This window comes from Macaca fascicularis, chromosome 5, assembly GCF_037993035.2.
Source record: "Macaca fascicularis isolate 582-1 chromosome 5, T2T-MFA8v1.1".
NCBI classification, from domain to species: Eukaryota; Metazoa; Chordata; class Mammalia; order Primates; family Cercopithecidae; genus Macaca; species Macaca fascicularis.
The window spans coordinates 8,020,639-8,040,921 of record NC_088379.1 but is presented as its reverse complement, the minus strand read 5'-3'; the positions used below and the strand labels follow the sequence as shown (position 1 = coordinate 8,040,921).

Here is a 20,283-nt window from a genome sequence, read left to right as displayed (position 1 = left end):
GTGGAGTCAATAGCTGATATTCGTGATAAGTGCAGCAAAGCACTGCCTGTGGGTATGATGCAATCTGCCCCCAATGTAGATCCCCCAAAGGAAACAGCTGTCCTCAACAGAAATCAGCATCCCCAACACTTAAAGAGCAGACATTCATGCAGGTGGATGAAGCAGAACCAGAGACACCTGAATCTGACTGAAAGCGGGAGAAAGTTGCATCATGCTTAGAGCAGGAGTTTTCAAGAGAAGTGTGAAAAAAACACAACCCTGACACCCACCTTGGACAGATACAGCAGGACACGTGTTTCTCATCGTGAAGAGATTTTTTTTATTTGATTTTCATCACCTTTCAATGAAAGAGTGAGTCCTGTCAGTACTACGTAAAAAACTTGCAAATATATCTTAAGAGCATTAATTTCTTTTTAAATGAAAGAAAGTGAAGAAAGTTTGTGTTAGAAAAAGGCATAAGAGAAGCTTGGTTAAATGTAAGCAGGTTTCTATCAAGAAAGACTAAAAGTACCATTACTCCATTAAACCAGTAAAAAAACATACTATTTTGTGTGTTCTCAAGATAGTTGCTTATAAAAGAGAAGCTTGTTAGTCCTTTTCTTCTTTTTAGTGACCAAATCAACACACTGTGTATCTAACCATCCTGGCAAGACATGAGTCAAGGGAATGAGAAGCATGGTTGCTAACTCTATGCTCAAAGGAGGTTTCTGGGTAGGAATACCACCCCTATTTTCCAGAAGGTAGAGAGACACAAAACAGTTTCAGATACAACTAACACAAGACCTGTGGGGGTCATGGCTCTGGCCCATTAAGTCTGAGTAGTTGACATAACTTCAGTTCTCTTGGGTTCTTTCTCCAGTCTGGGCTGCCTTAGCGCTGATGATCTGGCAGGACTGTAGTCACTGGAATTGGGTATTCCAAGGCATTGCAGTCATCTAACAGGAAGACCAAGTCCTGAAAAAGATGTGCAATGAGCAGGAAAATTACTGAAGGTGGCCACGGAGTCCATATGCAACTGTAGGGCTCTTGGTTATCCTCAAAGGTCGTTCAGTTGTTCCCCTTTGTGTGAAAACTTCCCATCCCTTACTCTCCCCAAAAAGAGCTAGTCACTTCTTGCTTCACATTCTAATAGAATTTCATGTTTTTTAAAATTGTTATCACTTACGGAATTCACACATACATTGGTTGACCAGATGGATAGATGAATGGGTGAGGGAGGGAATAAATGAATGAACCTTAGTTGCTGAGCAGCATCCTGGGCCAGGAATTGGAATGACCAGGAAGATCAGGCCAGCTCTCACCTCCCCTCACTTCAGTCAATAACACTACTCATCACACTGTTATCATAACTGTATCAGCTTCCTATCTTCCCCCACAAACCAAAAGGAGCAGGGAGGAGGAGGAAACTGGGTGTGGGCATGGGGGAAAATTCATAACACATCTTTCATATAGGATCAAGAAATTATAACTTAATAGCTAATTACTACGGTTTCCAGAGGAGCTTACTCTGGGCTAAGCATGGTGCTAGGAATTCCGTATTTAGTCACCCTACTAGGCTTCTTAGGATCAAGGGAGTTACTGCAGAGCCCACACAAGATATGGGTGTAGTTATTATCATCCATCTCATGAGATGGCACTACTGTGTCCTCAGTTCAGGACTGAGGAAACTTTGCCTCAGAGGAGTGAAGGGACACTGCTGTGATTTGAATGTGGTCCCAAAAGTTTATGTGTTGGAAACTTAAACCCTCTGCCTTTGTACATGAACTAATGTAGGCTTTGACTTAATGACTGGATTAATGAGGGCTCTGCTCTTATGAATGGATTAATGTCACTACCTTGAGAGAGGGTTGCTTATTGAAAGGGTGGCTTTGTTAAAAAAGTGAACTCTCTCTGGCTCTTACCCTCTTGCTGTGTGATGACGTCTGCCATGGTATCACGCAGCAAGAAGGCCCTCACCAGATGCCAGCACCATGCTCTTAGACTCTACACCAACCTCCACCATAAGCTAAACAAACTTCTTTTTTAAAAAATAAAGTACCCAATCTGTGGTGTTATGTTATAGCAGCAGAAACAGACTAAGACAGGCACTCCCACTTGGGAAGCAGGGAGATACAGACTCAAGTTCAGGGCTCTCTGATGCTGAAGTCTGCGCCCTGCAATCACATGCCTCTACTTTTCACATTTCAACTATCGCTGATTTTCTGTCCTTTCCCCTCTCCTACCAGAATCCTCTTATCAGAGCACACCTGAACCCCCTCCTGCAGGGTCTCCTCTAACCTGCCTCACTTGGCTCCTGGCAGAGTCTATCCATGTGGCTGGGGTCTGGTCCTGGGGTGTAACCCCTGCATCAGTGTGCAGCTCATGGAGACAAAGGGCCTTGTCCTGAACCCCATCAACAAGGCAACCACGGTTGAGAAAGGGCTTTGTGAACTGAAAGCATCTGCGAAACATCTCTGCTCCTCTTCCTTGTCCCTGTCTCCTCCAAACCCTCCTCTTTGAAAAGTTCTTTGATAGCAAGTAGAAAATGGATTTTCAATGGCATCCACTTACCCTCCTGCAGAACGAGTTCATGATGGTGTACAACTTCCGTGCTCTGTCCTTCAAGGAATCCACCTGGGCCACTTTCCAACACTGGGGCGAGGCCACAAAGTCCCGCAGCTTGTCCAGCACACAGTAATTCTAGGAGTGGGCAACGGGGAGGGGGCTTGTGGGAGAAGTCAGTAGCGAGAGGGACGGGGCTGAGCTGCGTAAGATCTCTCCCTGACTCTGTGCCACACAGCCAGCAGCAGAGGTTCAGACCTGAGTCCCTCAGCCCCAGACTTCCCTCCCCCAGGGAGAGCCCTCTTACGTGTATGTCCAGGTACAGCCTGGGCAGGTATCTCACACACGGCTCCTGTGGAAAGGGATAAGGGGTTCTGGGATGCCTACAGGGGCACACCTGGTCACAAAAGTCTCCATGGTGGCCCTCTCAACAGCCAGACCAGCCCAGATCCTTGGGGCCCTCCCTCATGCTATGACATGCACGGTACTTTCTTGTGCCATATGTCACTCCTCCAGAAATGGGCGACTGCGCTTCCAGAATTAGACTTTTAGAATACAACCTTTATATCATTTGCTATGAATTAGGGAGATGTTTTCTATGCGTACCCATTCAGAAATATACATACACGTATATACATAAAAGCAGTCCCATAACTGTAATATAGAAATAGTAATATAATACAGGAATACAAGTATATATACGCAGTATATATGTACATCTATAAAACAGTTCTATAACTATTTAGTTACATAACAGTTGTATAACTGCATGTAATTATAGACATTACATATACTTACATAAGGTTGTATATAGTGTATAATATAGTAATATCAAAGTGCATATATATGCATACTTTTATATTTCTATATTGGGCTTCCATTTTTGTGCAGGGCTGAAGGGCAAAAGCCCTCGTGCTCTGCCCTCTCAGTAATCCCCGTGTGACCATGGGCAAGTGCCTTCCTTCAGTTCTCAGTTGTGAAATTAGAGAGTTAGAATGTATAATCTTTCTACTTTCTTCCCGCTCCGCAATTCAGAGCCTCTGGATTTTTTAAACCTTTTAAAATCAGATTCCTTTACAAGATGATTGCTGTCTATATTCGATAACAAGAAACTTGTGGGTAAATTGTGGTGAAACTGTACAACAAAATGTTAAAACAAAAATTAACTTATTTGATAGTGTCATTAAAAAGTAAGTGGCAAAACTGCTTGTGCTGTTTGACCCAAATTTTGTTTACACACACACACAACACACACGTATTTGAATACCTATATGCAGACAGAAAGCTGAAATATGATCCTCCAGAACGCTACAGCAGCAGCTACCTCTAGCTGGTAGAATTACAAGCAAGATTGATTTTCTTCTTTGTACTTTGTACATTTTCCAACTGTTCTACAAAGTACAATACTTTTACAATTAGGAAAAAAAATACATGTTATTTAACTTTTAAAAAGAAAATACCAAGAAGGTGTTACCTAGGGCATTGTAAACCCCAACATCTGAGAAACATTATGTTTTGTTTGAAGCATTTGCAAGTGATTAAAAGACACTTTTAAACTTTACCAAAGCTTTTAATGAAGTTTAATGCATTTTGTTTCGATGGAGAAGCAGGCAGAGGCCTGGGTTCTAGTCCCCAACAGCCCTTCTGGGACTTCCCCTCTCTGAGTCCCCAGGTCTCCCTCTGAAGATCGTGATCACATCAGCTGGCATCTGTTGAGTACTTGTTCCTGTAGGCTTGGCTCTGTGACCCGTGCCTGGGTTCACATCTGCCTTTGATTGTCAAAGGCACGCTAAACGGAGGGGTGCTACTGTCATCCCATTTTACAGACAAGAAAACTGAGAGGCAGAGGCTAAGGAATTTGCCCGGGTCCCTCAGCAGATGAGGGGTGGAAGCCAATTCTGTGCCACCTCTTCGGGCACACTCCTCACCAGGCTAACGAAAGGAATACACAAGCTTCATTCCTCCGTTCTCCTTAACTCTGATGTTCCAGACTCTATGGGGAGCTGTTTTTCTCCCCCTCCTCCCACTCCTTTTTTTTTTGTTTTTTACATTCTACAACAGATCCTTTGATATTTGCTAGTAAGTTACAAAAATTGTGATGTCTTTACTTTTTCTTGTGTTTTGAAGAAAGCAAACCATTGGTACCATATTTAATAGGAGATGAATAAAACACAAACACTCCTGAGATTTACATTTACTAGAAAAGAAAAATATCCTTCTCTCTGTCTTTTTTTAATTTTTTTTTTTTTTTTTTTTTGGTCTAAAGGCAAGGGTTTAAGAACTGAATGGGTCATGCACCCCTGTCCTGGGCGCGCGGGGGACTCACCGAGGGCTCCGAGCTCTGCAGGAGCTGGAAGTCGCGGGTGATCTCCTGGCTCAGGGCCCGCATGCGGGAGTAGCAGGTCGGGGGAGTGGGCCGCGCGGCGGGAATGCCCGCCAGGAGCAGCAGCAGCACGGGCAGAGGCCCAGGCGTCCTCATGGTGCCAGGCGCTAGTGCAGCCTCGCTGCCCGCCCCTTTATGCAGGCTGGGGGTGGTCCAGCGCGGCTCCACGCCTCCACTTCCTGTGGGGCCAGCGCAGGCTGCCGTCCATCCAGGGTGGGAGAGAGGAAGCCAGCACGCCCACCGGGCAGGGCCGGGAGAGGAATGCTCTGAGACACGAAAGCCCCAGGTTAAGAGGAGGGGCTGCCTGGAGGAGGGGGTGACAAAGGGTGGCTTTGCCTGCCCTGCACTTTTAGCAAGAAATTTCTCTCTCCACAGGGACTTTTTCTGAAATGGCGGGAACAGCAGATGGAGAGGGGTGGGGGATAAGAGGAGGACAGAGATGGAAGGAGGGGAAGGTCGGGGTAGAGGAGTGGGCACCAGGCCTGGGTTTGAATGGCACCGTTTGTCAAAACGGATATAGTGCCAGGAGGGAAAGGGACTAGAGGGGATGACTGGGCATCACTCCCTCCAGGCAGCCCGCAGTAGAGCAGGGATGCAGGGCTGAGGTCAGGCCACCGGTGTTGGGGTCCATCAATCACTAACCAGGTAGGTGAGCCTTGGGCCAGGCGGCCCCCACCCCCCCAACCCCACCAGCCTCTGAGAAGCCATGTGTGTGACTCTCGGTCTGAAGAACAGTCTCACTCAGCGACTGTATGTGTGGGAGTGTGAGTATCCCCACCCTCTTCCACCTCAAGCTGCTAGCACAGGCCCAGATGGAGAGCAGTCCTTCAGGAAGGGTTAGTTTTCAAGAAGTGCGTCTCCCTCAGGGCTGCCCTCCCAAGACAGTGGTAGGTAAAGGTCTAGGCTCTCCACTTAGATGCCCTGGGTGCAAAGCAGGGTCACTCCCTTCTGGCTTTGACCTTGGGCAGATTTCTTCAGTGTTTCCTCCATCTCCTTATCTGTGAGATGAGGATGGTAAGAATGGCTCACTCAAAAGGCCATAGTGAGGAATCAGCGGGAGACGGCATGACTAAGCAAGCCTCATGCCAGGCTCATTGTGTATTTCCAAGGGATTGGAGCTAAAAGCATTGTCTCCATTAAATCCAGCAGTGTCTCTGTGAGGTAGGTGTCACAGAAAAGAGTCCCATTTTCCAGGTGGGAAAACTGAGGCTCAAAGAGTGCCAGCAACTTGCTGGAGGTCACAAAGCTGGAGGCATATGGGTTGGGATGAGACTTCACGCTCTGTCCTCCTGCCATTCTTCCACCCCACAGTGCAGAATGGGTGAGGAGCAGGACTCTTGCAGGCGGAGATGAGCTGGGGTCCTCGGGCTGCGCAAGATCAGGTAACAAGCAAGAAGGAACTGTCAAAAGGGAGAAGAAGATTCTTCCTTAACACTGAATGTGACTTACATACCAGCAGCCACCAGGCCAGCTGCCATCAGGAATGCCATGAGCCTCACAGCCAGCCAATGAAGTGAATGGGGTTATTCCCATTTCCCAGGTGAGGAAACTGAGGGCCTCAGGGGATATGAAGCTGGGAAGAGTAGTGGAGCCCTAGAACTATGTCTGGACCTTCCTGTCCCCAAAGTTTCCTCCAGCAAGGGAGGAAAGGGGAGTGTCCTGGGCAAGCTGCACATTCCTAGAACAAAACAACCAAAGACGCAGCCCACAGAGATGGGTGAACCAGAGCATGGCATCCTGGACACAGGGCTGGACTGAGGATCAACCACAGGGATGAAGCCCGGCTCCAGCTTGTCCCCACTGTATTTGCCAGGAGAAATCCTTTCTCGACCTGGCCTCCATTCCCTGTCCGTAAACAGGATAGCATCACCCTGGGTGATGTCTGAAGTTCCTTCCAGTCCCAATGTTTTATTTATCTACTTTCTGGTGGTAAAAGCCCTGGGCAGGGACTGTAAGCTGTGCCTTCCTGTTTTGTAGGTGAGAATGTGTTCTGCAAACACCTTTAGCAAGATGACACACGGACTGCGGCTCTCAGGGCAGAACTGTGTGTGCTTGGAGGTGGCAAGTGGAGGCACAGATGTGTTTTCTTCTGGGTGAATGAGTCTCCACACTCCGTCCATGGTAGTGCCTGGGGCATAGGCCTCCCTGGCAGACTAGCTGGCCCCAGCTGGGGACTTTAGGTCTGCCGTAAAATGCTCCAGGGCTTCTGGATGTGCTCATGGAATGGGCTTAAATTCAGAGCAAGGAAGAAAAACAAGCCCATGGACCAAATAAGTCCGTTTGATCAAGGAGACATTGCTGTGCTGGAAAACAGGACTCGTCTGTGAGTCCGAAGTTGGGATAAATGTGCTGCTGGGAGATTTGACCTTGTTCCACCCGCAATACCATGTGCAGTTATTCATGGGACTTCTTGGGTAAATCAGCTGAGTTCAGAGCTGCAAGGAGGCTTATAGGCCTTCCCGTTGAGCATGAGAATGAATGAGTGGCTGACTGTAGCCATCTGCTGTCACTGGTACCAACTGAGACATGGTGGATGCTGGGCCCCTGAGGAGTCACAATCAGTGGGGAGACAAGGAATGAGGCTGCTGTGCACTGGGCCAGGTGCAAGAAAATCGCCACCTCTCACTCTGCCAAGCCGGGAGTGGGGTGAACAGGAAGCACCCCAGAGGAGAGCGTGCCTCGTGCTGATTCCCAGGGCAGATGGAGACGAGGAGGATTAGCCTGTGCCGAGCCCAACATGCACAAGTTTGCATGCCAAGCCCAATGCGTGCCAGTGTGCATCCGGGAATTCTGTCTGCTTTCTGGCCCTTTCCAGGGCTCCCCCCGCATCCTGAGCATGATACATTGCCTTTCCCCCAGCATCTGTCTCCTTTAATGACCATGCCCTTCTCCAGGAGAGAGGAATAGTCTTCCTCCGCACCCAGCACACAGCCAGGTAGAGCGGATGAACAGTACGGTGTAACTGAATGGACTTGGTGACTACTCATGTTACTCAGAGATTAAGGCACAAGCCCACTAAGAAACCTACGCAGGACAGCCTGTCGTGGTTCCCCACCATGAGCTCCCTGTGAGACGCTGCACTGGATACAGGCTGGTGGAGCCCCACACGTGTGTTCTGTTCTCAAATGTCTCCTTTACCACGAGTCACCTGAATCCTCCCACCAGCTCTTTCTCTGCCCCCTTCTGAGGCTCCTTCAGCAGTTGGCTGCTCTGAGTGTTAAAAATCCAGGCAGGAATTTTCCCACATATCAGGCAAACCCTTGTCTCTGCCAAGAGGTCTCTTCTGGTTTTCTTAATGTCTTAGATCGGGCATAGACCCCATCATGCCAGGAGAGCTGAAGAGTCAGAGTTAACGAGCAGGTGAACATCTCTCAGGTAGATATTGGCCATTGTCTTTGGATGGATTCTTCATTTGCCAGATGTGTGTCTATTTATCGAGAGTCTATTGTGTGCCAGGCACTGAGAAGGGTGAAAAGACAGTGAATGACAGAGACAGAGTTGCTGTCCTCTCGGAGGAGACTGATGAGGGCAGCTGACACTCTGGGTAAGTGGTGTGACGGCAGAAATCCTGGTGTTTCTGGAGCCCCTAACCCATCACTGGGAGCTGCTCCCTGTCAGGTGAGAGCTGAAAGATGAGGAATGCAGCGGGCAAGTGGAGTGGGTATGAAGGACTGTGTGTGTGTATGTGTGTGTGTTTGTGTGTGTATATGTCTCTGTGAAAGACAGAGAATGAGGGAGATTGTAAGATATTGTGCTGCTGGCTTTGAAGATGGAAGAAGAAGCCACAAGCCAAGGAATTCAGGAGGCCTTGAGAAGCAGAGAATGCAAAGAAAGATTCCTGCCTAGGGCCTCCAGAAGGGGCCCCGTTAGACCCCTCTGAGCCCACAATTGTAAGATCATAAATTCGTGATGCTTGCAGCCCCTCGGTTTGTGGTGATTTGTTACGGCATCCACAGGAAACAAGCACACCATCTCTCTGGGGTTTGGTAGAATAACAGAAATTAATGTGGGAACCTAGAAATTATCCAGATCTACCTACCTCCTGCTTATCCTTCCTTTACAGCCTCCCTGTCAAGTGCTTGTCCAGAGTCTGCTTGCATCCCTCCCTGGACAGGGAGCTCTTTGCCTCTTACAACTTCCCTCCAGTCTCTGGGCAGCTCCAACTTCTTCCCAGGGTGGAGATGAGATGTGATGACACCCTGGCGCAGGCCTTCAAGTCCTGTACCTTCTTACACAGAACAGAAGTGTGGTGATGTTAAAACCATCTCATTCTTCAGTGTCTCTACCTCCACTCCTCCCTGCCCCTCAAAACAGAGTCAACTCTCTTTTGGAGCTACCATCCCCACTTCTTGAACCCTTTTAATGAGAAGTGGCCTCAAGATCCTTCAACTACATCACGATTAACGCCTCTCTGCCTAGAGCCCTATCTCCTCCCAGTGGCCATTTCTAAAGCAGAAATTCAATCTTGCCCCTCCTTGTTTCAAAGTCTCCCCGACTCCCAGACAAAAACCCTGTCAATGAGTCTTACACTATATGGGACCCAGACTGGAACACAACCCTTCTTGGGAGATCTGGTCAGAATGAAACTATCACCTCCTTGTTTTGAGCCTTTCCTATGTCAGTTAGGACTGTAGGTTGCATGTTACAGAAAATTCAGCATGAGACACCAAAGTCTGGGTTTTCTAGAAAGTGCAATTTGAAAATACAGCGGGAGTGTGGAGCTCAGGAATGGTTTGATCCAGGAACTCAATGAAGTCACTAAGAAATTCTCTCTCTTTCTTTGTTCTATATTGTGATAGTGTTTCCATGTGTCATCTTGACTAGGCTACCATCCTGTTATTCTAACACTAATCCAGTGTTACTGTGATAGTGTTTGTAGATGTGATTAGAGTCCTTATGCAATAAGCTCTATGTAAGGGAGATGATTTCAGATACTCTGGGTGTGCCTGATTTAATCAGTTGGAAGGTCTTAAGAGCAGAGCCAAGGCTTCCCTGAGGAAGAAAGAGTTCTGCTTGTGGAGTAGCTTTGCCTGTTCCAGTGACTTCCAGCTTGCACTTCCTGAAAGCCTACCCTACAACAATTTTGTACTTGGCCAATGTCCACAATCATGCAGGCCAATTCCTTGTAATAAATCTCTTAATGTCTCTCTTCTACTGGTCATGCTTCTTGGGTTGAACTCTAACTGACACATATACCATTAGCTCCATCCCAAAGCCAGGCCCTGTCCTGAGAAGTAGGGTCTCCCTTGTGACCACTGAAGAAAAGTCTTGAGCTTTGTGCTGGAAGCAGACCCTGCCTATGCCCTGTCCAAGCCTCCTCAGCCCCGACATTTAAGGGCAGTTGGGCTAGGCTTCACCTGCCAGCACCACCCTCTGCCTCAGGCCTTCCTCTAGCCATAGGTGCCTGCTCTGCCCACATTAGAGCAAGCCAGAGTATTGGGGACTCTTAATGCCCCCGAGAAGTAGCCCTCACCCGATGATTCACGAAAGTTGGGAAGAGTCTGGCTTCTGGTTAAAAACCTATGTGTCATCCATGGGCAGTTACAACGGCTTTACACGGTGGGCCCCCAAGGGGATCGGGGGAGCTGCCCTCCCAACCCCAGGCTTGGGACAGAGCCAGAGCTTTGCATGCAATCTCTGAAGGGGGTTGCTATAAAACACTCAGGTCCCCAGGCTGGCCAAGCCCTTTACCTATTTACCTGGCACCTTCTTTCATGGGTCTCTTTATCTGAGGACTTGGGCCAGGTCCTTCCCAGGCGCCTCTGCAGAGATCTCCGAGTATGGGAGGGGGAATCCTTGACACCATTTCCCCCTATTCTGACTCAAGACCCAGCACTTTTCTACTCGGGGCCCTTTCCCTGCCTCCCACTACCGTGGGGTCCATAGACCAGCAGGAACCTTTGGCTGGGGCTCCCTCAACAGTGAGACGACCCCCACTTCCACATCTGGTCCACTTGATCCCCCATAGTGATGTGAGGATGTGAGGATGCACCAGTCCAGGGGGTAGATGGAACGGGGGAGCTGAGCTTCCTCTGGTTTGGCCTCTTCCTTAAACAATTGCAGTGAGTGACCAAAGGCTAACCTCTCATTTTTGGCTGTTGCTTTAACTTGGCTGCTCAGACACCTGCAGCTCAGCTCTGTCTCAGCTCAGCTGAGCTCCTGACTCATTGGTGTATAAATATCCCTACTCCTTTGCCCTGTTGGTGGGATAACTCTGAGGTGAGTTCTACAGGGTCTCCCAAAGTCCCCCAGCAGGATCAAGCTCCAGGGGTCCATGGTAAAAATTTGCTTGGTGGTAATCCATGGATGCATTGGCTTTCTGCCCTTCTGTGCCTCACGTTCCCACTTCTCTACAGGTGTTTTCTGGGCTCACTCTCAAAGAAACCTCTTGCACTCAAATCCTTGTCTCAGAGTCAGCTTTTGGGAAAACCCAAACTGAGACTATGGTACTGGCGCAACAGAGGAGCCCTCCCCCCCAAACTAGGGCAAGACCAATGTGATCACACATATTGGCCTAGCCCACTAATGGGCCATGAAGGAGAGATACCCTGGGATGGGGTGAGTTACGGGCAGAGATATCACCACAATTTCAAGTACGCTTGTCTTTCTCTAACACAGCCCAGGATGGTCCAAGACACCATGTCCCATGACTGACACCTCTCTTAAGCCGCCTCCCTTCCAGGCCTCCACAACTCCCTCCCAGTGCAGGCCTTATCCCAGCAACAGACATACATAGTATAAGGAGATCCTTCTAGCAGGTACCAAACCTCAGCTCCCCGTTGCTTAATTATGTTCTGTTTTCTTCTTGTGATCTAGTATTTTCAGGATCTGAGACTTTTAAAAATCATTTCAGGAGAAAGAGTATTTAACCCTTTCCTGCTAGCTGTTCAGACAGGCATATTCCAATAAGTGATACAGGTAACCAGGGAAGTACTCTTGGTTTTCAGTCCTGAGGGTTTGTGGGATGTTCCTCAGTTGTATTAGTCCATTCTCATGATGCTATGAATGAATACCCAAGACTGGGTAATTTATAAGAAAACAGGTTTAATTGATTCACAGTTCTGCATGGCTGGGGAGGCCTCAGGAAACTTACAATCATGGCAGGAGGCATCTCTTAGCAGGGTGGCAGGAGAGAGACTAAGAACTGAGCAAAGGGGGAATCCCCTTATAAAACCATCAGATCTTGTGAGAGCTCACCCACTATCACGAGAACAGTATAAGGGAAACCACTCCCATGATTCAATTATCTCCACCTGTTCATGCCCTTGACACATGGAGATTATTACAATTCAAGGGGAGATTTGGGTGGGGACAGAGAGCCAAACCATATCACCAATGAACTGTAAGAAACAGCAACCTGCTGTTGGCTCTGGCCTCTTGTGACATGGCTGGAACACAGAATATCACCTGTCCTGCCTGCTCCCTGTGTTCCCATCCTGTGCCCACTTGTGATGGAAACCCAGGCTGAAATGGACATCCCCAATCTCAAATGGCCTCTGTTGCCCAACCTGCAGCCAATAGCTATCTTTGACAAGGATTAGAAGAGTGCAGCAGCAGCTTCCATTGCACTAGACCACACGAAGAGTCTGAGTGCTAAGGTAAGAGCCTAGCATTGAACACATCAATGCTTGCAAAGGGTTACTTCTTGTCCCCTTACTTCTGCCTGCATTTGAGGTCAGGAGCCACTAATCAAGCTGACAGCCAGGAGGTGTTGGGATTGGGGTAGACTGAGTGCCTAGCTGGACATTGCCTCTGGTGTTCCTGTTGATATTGGTATTCCTTTGGTTAAAAGCAACACATCTTCCCCTGTTTATGTGATGTGTTTTTGAGCTTGTTGCTTTTGCTCTTGGCAAACCCAGGTGGAAAGTTGGCCCACACGGCCCAGAGTGAAGGAATGAACACAAACACCAAGGCTGGGCTTTGCTTTTGGGCAGCGATTATGAAAAGCGATTCATGTTTTAGAAGAGAGATTCCTTCATAAGCCCCCAAAACATGGACTTGAACTTTAACGAGAAACAGCAGGCAGGAGGAGCTGTGTCCCAAACATTCCCCCAGGCCTGGTACACAGAAAGGACTCAGAGTCCTTCAAGAAGAATCCCAGCTTGTCCTAGGAGAAAGACTACAGGCTTTGGAGTAATACAGACTTCAATTTAGATCTCACTTCTCTTACCATGCAGCTGTGCAAATGTGGCCATTACTCATGCTCCTTTGATGTGGGGTTTATAACACTTATTGCAGTTTTTGTGAAGAAGAAATAAACATGAAAAGCTGGAGTGACTGTGGTTTTTGTTTTTGTTCTTTCTGGTTATCTGTTCCATAATCCCATCCTGGTCTACTTCCTCCGTCCTGCTACAGGAGTGACGACGGGCCCGTGGTCCAGGAGGGACTAATCAGTGTCTCTACCTGGGGTTGAAAGATGCACACAGGATGAGAGCTGCCCTCTCATGCCACTACCGTGGCTATGCTGTGGTTGCCAGCAGTTAAGTCTTCTGCCCTGGAGTGTGCAAGACCAGGAGGTACACAAACAGAGCTGGGAGGTGGATGGAGGAAGAGGATCTGAACGGGCTGCATCCCTGCTTCCAGACCCAGAGCCTGAGACCTGCGTCTCCTTCTTGGACATCATCAGCTGCCCTGTGGTCATTTCTGGCTACAGAGCAGGGTTCCTTCAGCTTGAGCTGATTTCAGTGAGGTTTCTTTCTGTCCCTCGCAAATGAAAGAGTCTGACCAATACAGCACCCAGCAGAGGGCTTGGCGTGGAGCTGGAGTTCTTACAGCAGTTACTTTGTTTTTAGAAACAGGGCCTCCTTCCGTCACCCAGGCTGGAGTGCAGTGGAGCGATCTTAGCTCACTGCAGCCTCAACCTCATGAGGTTAAGCCTCCTTTTGCCTCAGGAGGATCTGGGACTATAGGAGTACAGGTGCTCACCACCTCGCCCAGCTAACTTAGTTACTTTTCTTGGATGATTTTCTATTTGTGCGAATCCTCAGTGCTGGTCATCAAATATGTTCCGTTCTCTCTTTCCTGGACCCAGGCCAGGATTGAGTTTCCCTGTCCCCTTGAAGTTACATAGAGTCACATAGGTTATTTTATACGAAGCAATGTAAGAGAAAGTGATGGGTTTACTTCCAGGTGGCAGCTGTAAGAGCCTGTGCTTCCTTTTCTACATGCTCTACAATGCTATTGCTTTATCTCTGTCATGGGACCACCCAAGTTTTGCTTGGGCTTTGCTTTTGGGCAGAGATTATGAAAAGCAATTCATGTGGTGGATGCTCTATCAGCCTCAAACTGTGGTGGAGAAGACCCAGAGTGATGCCCCAGTCAATCTGTGGTAAGGACTAGGAGTTGTTTGTTACAGCGGTGTAATCTAGCCCATCCTGACTGTGGCAGGCAGAATTCTACAATGATCCCTGTACTAGTTCATTCTCATACTACCATAAAGAAATACCTGAGACTAGGTAATTTATAAAGGAAAGAGGCTTAATTGGCTCATGGTTCTGTAAGCTATACAGGAAGCATGATGCTGGCATCTGCTCAGCCTCAGGAAACTTACAATCAGGGTGGGAGGTAAAGGGGGCACCAGCACATCCCATGGCTGGAACAAGAGGCAGGAGGTGCCACACACTTTTAACCAACCAGGTCTCAGGAGTACTCACTATCATGATGACAACATCAAGGGAGATGGTGCTAAACCATTCAGGAGAAACCATCCCCATGATCCAATCCCTTTCCACCAGTCCCCACCTCCAACATTGGGGATTACAACTGAACATGAGATTTGGGTGGAGACACAGATCCTAACCATATCATCCCCAGTGACCCTTGCAGAACCCCCTCCACTGAGTGTGAGGAGGCCTATGAATAGAATGAGATCTCTCCTGTGGTTAGGTTAGTTACATGACAAAGGGATCTTGCAGTTGTAATAAAAGTCACTTAGAGTTAATCAAAAGAGAGATAAGCCAGGTGATGCTAATGCAACCACATAACCCCTTTTAAAACAGTAAGTTTTGCAGGTTGGTAGCAGATGAGGGAGTCAGAAATTTCAGGTGTGGAAAACATTCAACCCAGTGTTGCGGGCTTGACAGTGGAGGGAGACACAAGAGAAGGGATGCTGGCGGACCCCAGAAGTAGACAGTTGCCCCTGGTTGACACTGGCAAGGAAATGGGAACCTGAGGCCCGTGGCTGTAAATATTGGGGCTCTGTTAACAATCTGACACACCCAGGAAAGGTCTGTTAACAATCCCTGGAAGCGGGTCCTCCATGACAGCTCCTGCAGAGGAGCCCAGGCTGGCTGACACCTTGATTTTGGCCTTGTGAGAGCCAGAGCAGGGAACTCAGCAGACTCCCACCCAGACACCCATCTCCAGAGCTGCAAGCTGATAAATGGTGTTGTTTAAGCCTTCAAGTTGGTGGTCATTTGTTACACAGTAATATAGTTAGATTTTGTGTTCCCACCCAAATCTTATCTTGAATTGTAATCCCCATAATCTCCACATGTCCAGGAAGAGACCAGGTGGAGGTAACTGACTTATGGGAGTGGTTTCCCCAAGCTATTCTCATGATAGTGAATGAGTTTTCATGAGATCTGATGGTTTTGTAAGGGGCTCTTCCCCCTTTGCTCAGCACTCTCTTTTCTGTGTCCTTGTGAAGAAGGTGCCTTGCTTCCCCTTCACCTTCTGCCATGATTGTAAGTTTCCTGAAGTCTTCCCAGCCATGCTGAACTGTGAGTCAATTAAACCTCTTTCCTTTATAAATTACCCAGTCTTGAGCAGTTCTTTATAGCAGTGTGAAAATGGACTAATACACACAGCAACTCATTAGAAAACCAATACATGGACCAATGCATTATTATTCGAAGTTATTTACTGAGGTTGATGATTTTTCAAGCTAGCAACACATGTGCCATATTACCCATGCTGCCTTCTAAGGATGTGTCAATTTCTTTATCAGATTTGGGTTTTCCTGATAGCAGGAGCTGAGCTGGTCTTCTCCGAATCCCCTAGACCTAGCATGGATACTGAATGGAATACTTTTAGAAGATGTGAGTGGCATCTGGCAACATTGTGAAGTTGATGAAACTTTTCTGCCATGTTGTCATATCCTGGCATGATGGTCTGGGTGCCTGGAAATGAACAATAGTTAATGTGGATACAGTGTGAGCTGGGTGTCTGGTGCTTTTCGTAGGGCATTAGGCACTTTAACCAAAGCAGTCCTCGTAAAATCCTTACAAGGTAGGAGTTGGTATTATCACAACCCCACCTCACAGAAGAGGAACCAGAGGGTGGGAAGTTAAGTAACTTACTCAAGGTCATACCATTAACTAATAGTGGAGCCCAGGTTCAAATCTAGACAGCTAGGTTCAATCTGTGTTCCTAACCACCACATCATCCTGCCACTTAAGATGAGGGACTCAATACGTATTCACTGAAGGGTGGAGAGAAGGCAAGAAGGAAAAAGGTAATTTACATGGATGCTAACGAGCTATGTGTATTAGGTTCTCCTGAGGAAGAGAATGTGTGCGTGTATACACACATGCACACACACACATCTATACATATACATGGAGAGAGAGAGAGAAGGCTGATTTTAAATAATTGAGTCACATGATTGTGGAAGCTCAGCAAATCCAAATTTTGCAGGGCAGACTGACAGGCTGGAGACCCAGGGGAGAGGTGATGTTGAAGCTCTAGTCTGAAGGTCATCCAGAGGCTGAATTCTCTTGCTCTTGGTGGGTCTTAGACTTTTTCTGGGCCTTCAACTGATTGGATGAGGCCCACCCACATTATGGAGTATCATCTGCTTTGATTAAGATCTACTGATTTAAATGTTCATCTGATGTTAAAAACACCTTCACAGAAACGTCCTGAATAATGCTTGATAAATAATAAAGATATTTCTCTTGAGTACTGTGACCCAGTCAAGTTGACACATGTAATTAACCATCACACTGTCGGACTCTGGGCAAGTCCCTCACGTATCTTTGAACTTTACTTTTCCATGGAAAATGAGGGATGACTTTATTTAGAGAGTTTGAGGCCAGTCTGGGCAACACAGTAAGACATTGTCTCTGTTAAAACAAAACAAAACTTAGCTGGCTATGGTGGCACATGCCTGCGGTCCTAGCTACTGGGGATGCTGAGGCAGGAGGATCACCTGAATCCAAGAGGTCAAGGCTGGAGTGAGCAGTGATTGCATCACTGCACTCCAGTCTAGAAGACTCTGTCTCCAAAAAAAAAAAAAAAAAGAAAAAAAGAAAAGAGATAAAGATGTTTGGGGTCTGTTCTCCATTATAAATTTGGTGATTCATTGCTTTTAAGGGGCCAATCATGAGAATGCCAAGTCCTCTTTGCACAGGGACATATGAAGCTGCACACTACAGTGGCCTGAGTGTGGGTTCATGGGCAGGGCAGGGTCCCATTTAGCAGGCCTGCAATATCGAGAAGGTGCTTGACACCAGGGCCGCAGTGCCCTCCTCAGATCCCTCACCCAGCTGTGGGTGTGAGGATTTCAGTGGAGGCCCAGTTCAGACAGACAGGGGCTGCTTTCTCAAAGCTGGTTGCTCTCCCCAGATCTGTGACTCTGGAGCACTTAGAAAATTCCCCAACTGGGAGCAGATTCCACCTTGCATTCCAGACTGCATGTTTTCCCCACTTTGTTTTGCTGATAGAATGCTGAATGGTTCACCTAGCAGATTTTTAAAAACAAATTAACAGAATTGACTTAGCTAAACAAATATGTTTTCTGTATCAGTTGCACATACAACGTATATAGGTCCTTTGAAATTAGAACTTGAGACCAGTAGCCAGTTATGACTCCTGAGCTCCTAGAAAGAAAAAAAACAAAAAAAAACCCAAAAAAACCTGGCTGGGCGTGGTGGCTCACGCCTGTAATCCCAGCACTTTGGGAGGCTAAGACTGGCGGATCACTTGAGGTCAGGAGTTCGAGAGCAGTCTGGCCAACGTGGTGAAACCCCGTCTCTACTAAAAATACAAAAATTAGCTGGGCGTGGTGGTGCACAACTGTAGTCCCAGCTACTCGGAAGGCTGAGGTGGGAGAATTGCTTCAACCCAGGAGGCAGAGGTTGCAGTGAGCCGAGATTGTGCCATTGCACTCCAGCCTGGGCGACAAAGCAAGACTCTGTCTCAAAAAAAAAAAAAAAAGAAAAGAAAAAGAAAAAAGAAAAAAACCCCTAAACTGCATTTTCCACCTTTAATGATTTCTGTTATAATGAAAGATGACCAATTTCTAGAGCTATATTATTTTCCCTCTGTACCTATGAAAAAACATTATTGTAGTAAAATATGCATAGTATAAAATTTATCATTTTGACAATTTTTACAATTTGGTGTTAAATACACTCATGTTATTGTACAACCATCACCACCATCTATCTCTAGAACTTTCTCATCTTCCCAAACTGAAACTCTGCCCCCATTAAACATTAACTCCCCACTCGCCGCTCCCTCTAGACCCTGGCAACCACCCTTCTACTTTCTGTCCTTTAGAGGCCCAGTTTGATTTAAAGATTTAAACTCAAACCAGAGAGTTGAACTCTCTGAGCTCACAAAGCAGCTCTTTCCATTCCCAGCTGTGTGGCTTTATCTCATTTCTTCATCTATAAAATGGAGGCCACACTTTTACCTCTCACACGGGGCTGAGAGAGGATTAAATGGCCAATATATACAAAGGCATGAGGCTACTGCTGGTGTAAGGTAAGTACTGGAGATTTGCTATTATTATTTATGTAACTTCCAGCCCCACAGACACAGTCCGCAACCACCAAACACCCCACACACTGGCCTATGAGGGCCCCAGGGTCAGGGTCCTCCTGGGAGGAAAAGAATGCTGGCGGAATGAGGGAATGAATGATGCCCTTGGTTGCCTTTCCACTTACAACATGGTAGGTGACATGGCATCCGCAGCTGCAGCACGGTCACCATAAACAAGCATTTCCCTAGCTGGGCCATGGCCCCTGGAAACCCTGCTTCTCCCTCCAGGTTCCTGTGGACTCCAGCTTCTGGGAAGGTAAGGCTTCCTCCCTCGGGAAGCATTTTGAGTGTTTTGGCCTGTGTCCTTTCAGGAAGCCCCGTAGCCAACACATACCCCAGGGCAGGAAGTGGGCGAGAACAACTTAAACCTTGGACAGAAAGCAATTCAGAAACTGGCTCAGCCTATTCTCGTTGCTGGCACGGCAAGCGGTGTTAAGTGTGAGCAACTTTTTTTTCTTTTGAATTTGAATGGTCCCTTTTTTTCCTTCGTGAGGAGGCCATAGTTTCTGAGAGTGGGGCTTGCATGTGGCAAAGAATAACGACGACAAGAAGGGCGGAAGCACCCCTGAGCACTGCAGCTGTTACTTCCGGTGCACTCTGTTTACAACCACCCTGAGAGATGAGAAGAAAACCTTCAGATTATACTTGAAACGCTGAGGCTGGAAGAGGTGACAAGACATGGCAAAGTCACACAGCTGCCAACTGATGGCCTGGCCTGCTGGATCCCAGAGCCAATGTTCTTTGTGGTAGGGGAGGTGTCTAAACCATCTTCATTTGCTGGGGGCACGCAAAAAAATGGAAACTCACATCGGCTATGTACTTCTCACAAACTTTCAAAAGGTGCTTTGTGAATTGAGCTAAATTCACTGCTGTGCAGGAGATGTGAGGCCCTAAACATGGTATAAAATTCTGTAATGGACACTTTACAAAAGAAGAAGAAGAGGGAAAAAAAGCAGATTGAGGAATGTCGCATACGTTTCCAGGCAGGGACGTGGATTTCATGCTGTTACACCGCTTTCCTAATTCCATTTCACCTAGCTGGAGCTTTGGACTCTTACGGAGAAAGTTGCTTATTCGGCCGGGCGCGGTGGCTCACGCCTGTAATCCCAGCACTTTGGGAGGCCGAGGCGGGCGGATCACAAGGTCAGGAGATCGAGACCACGGTGAAACCCCGTCTCTACTAAAAATACAAAAAATTAGCCGGGCGCGGTGGCGGGCGCCTGTAGTCCCAGCTACTCAGGAGGCTGAGGCAGGAGAATGGCGTAAACCCAGGAGGCGGAGCTTGCAGTGAGCCGAGATCGCGCCACTGCACTCCAGCCTGGGCGACAGAGCGAGACTCCGTCTCAAAAAACAAAACAAAAAAACAAACAAACAAAAAAAAGAAAGTTGCTTATTCATTTGTTCAGCAGAGATTTATTAAGCAGCCACTGCGACTCTTGCAACTACGGAATTAAGTCTTTTGAAAAATGAACCAGAAAATGTATGGAAATTAATCCGGCCTTTCTCACCAAACACACTGTAGTGATAACCTCTCTCTTATATGTGGCGTCAGATGTTTACAAAACTTGTGCCTTCCATCTGTCACTTTCCTG

At 47.5% G+C, this 20,283-nt stretch overlaps 1 protein-coding gene and 1 long non-coding RNA gene across 3 annotated transcripts; one reads left to right on the top strand and one right to left on the bottom strand.

Moving 5' to 3' along the window:
• Positions 1 to 295: 295 nt before the first annotated feature.
• Positions 296 to 5,033, bottom strand: CYTL1 (cytokine like 1). 2 transcript variants are annotated; one of them, XM_015450152.4, is made up of 5 exons: positions 4,868 to 5,033; positions 3,809 to 3,932; positions 2,849 to 2,893; positions 2,551 to 2,679; positions 296 to 954 (listed from the first exon to the last, which is right to left on the bottom strand). In XM_015450152.4, exons 1-5 carry the CDS (start codon positions 5,018 to 5,020, stop codon positions 932 to 934), a joined length of 474 nt encoding a protein of 157 aa, XP_015305638.3. In that variant the 5' UTR covers positions 5,021 to 5,033; the 3' UTR covers positions 296 to 931. The 2 variants fall into 2 exon arrangements, with proteins under 2 accessions (XP_015305638.3, XP_005554516.2); XM_005554459.5 differs by lacking the exon at positions 3,809 to 3,932.
• Positions 5,034 to 5,105: 72 nt separating this feature from the next.
• On the top strand, positions 5,106 to 10,078 carry LOC135970874 (uncharacterized). Its single transcript, XR_010586740.2, has 3 exons — positions 5,106 to 5,210; positions 6,236 to 6,464; positions 6,902 to 10,078. It is a non-coding gene; the product is annotated as an uncharacterized lncRNA (long non-coding RNA).
• Positions 10,079 to 20,283: the final 10,205 nt, after the last annotated feature.

Bases quoted from the DNA above. Each gene is read 5' to 3' on its own strand.
- CYTL1 (XM_015450152.4), bottom strand. From the start codon at position 5,020: ATGAGGACGCCTGGGCCTCTGCCCGTGCTGCTGCTGCTCCTGGCGGGC. The intron at 3,933-4,867 runs GTGAGTCCCCCG...TGTACTTTGTAG, and splicing joins TGCAGAGCTCGGAGCCCTCG to AACAGTTGGAAAATGTACAA. The intron at 955-2,550 runs GTAAGTGGATGC...CATCTTTTTCAG, and splicing joins TGAACTCGTTCTGCAGGAGG to GACTTGGTCTTCCTGTTAGA.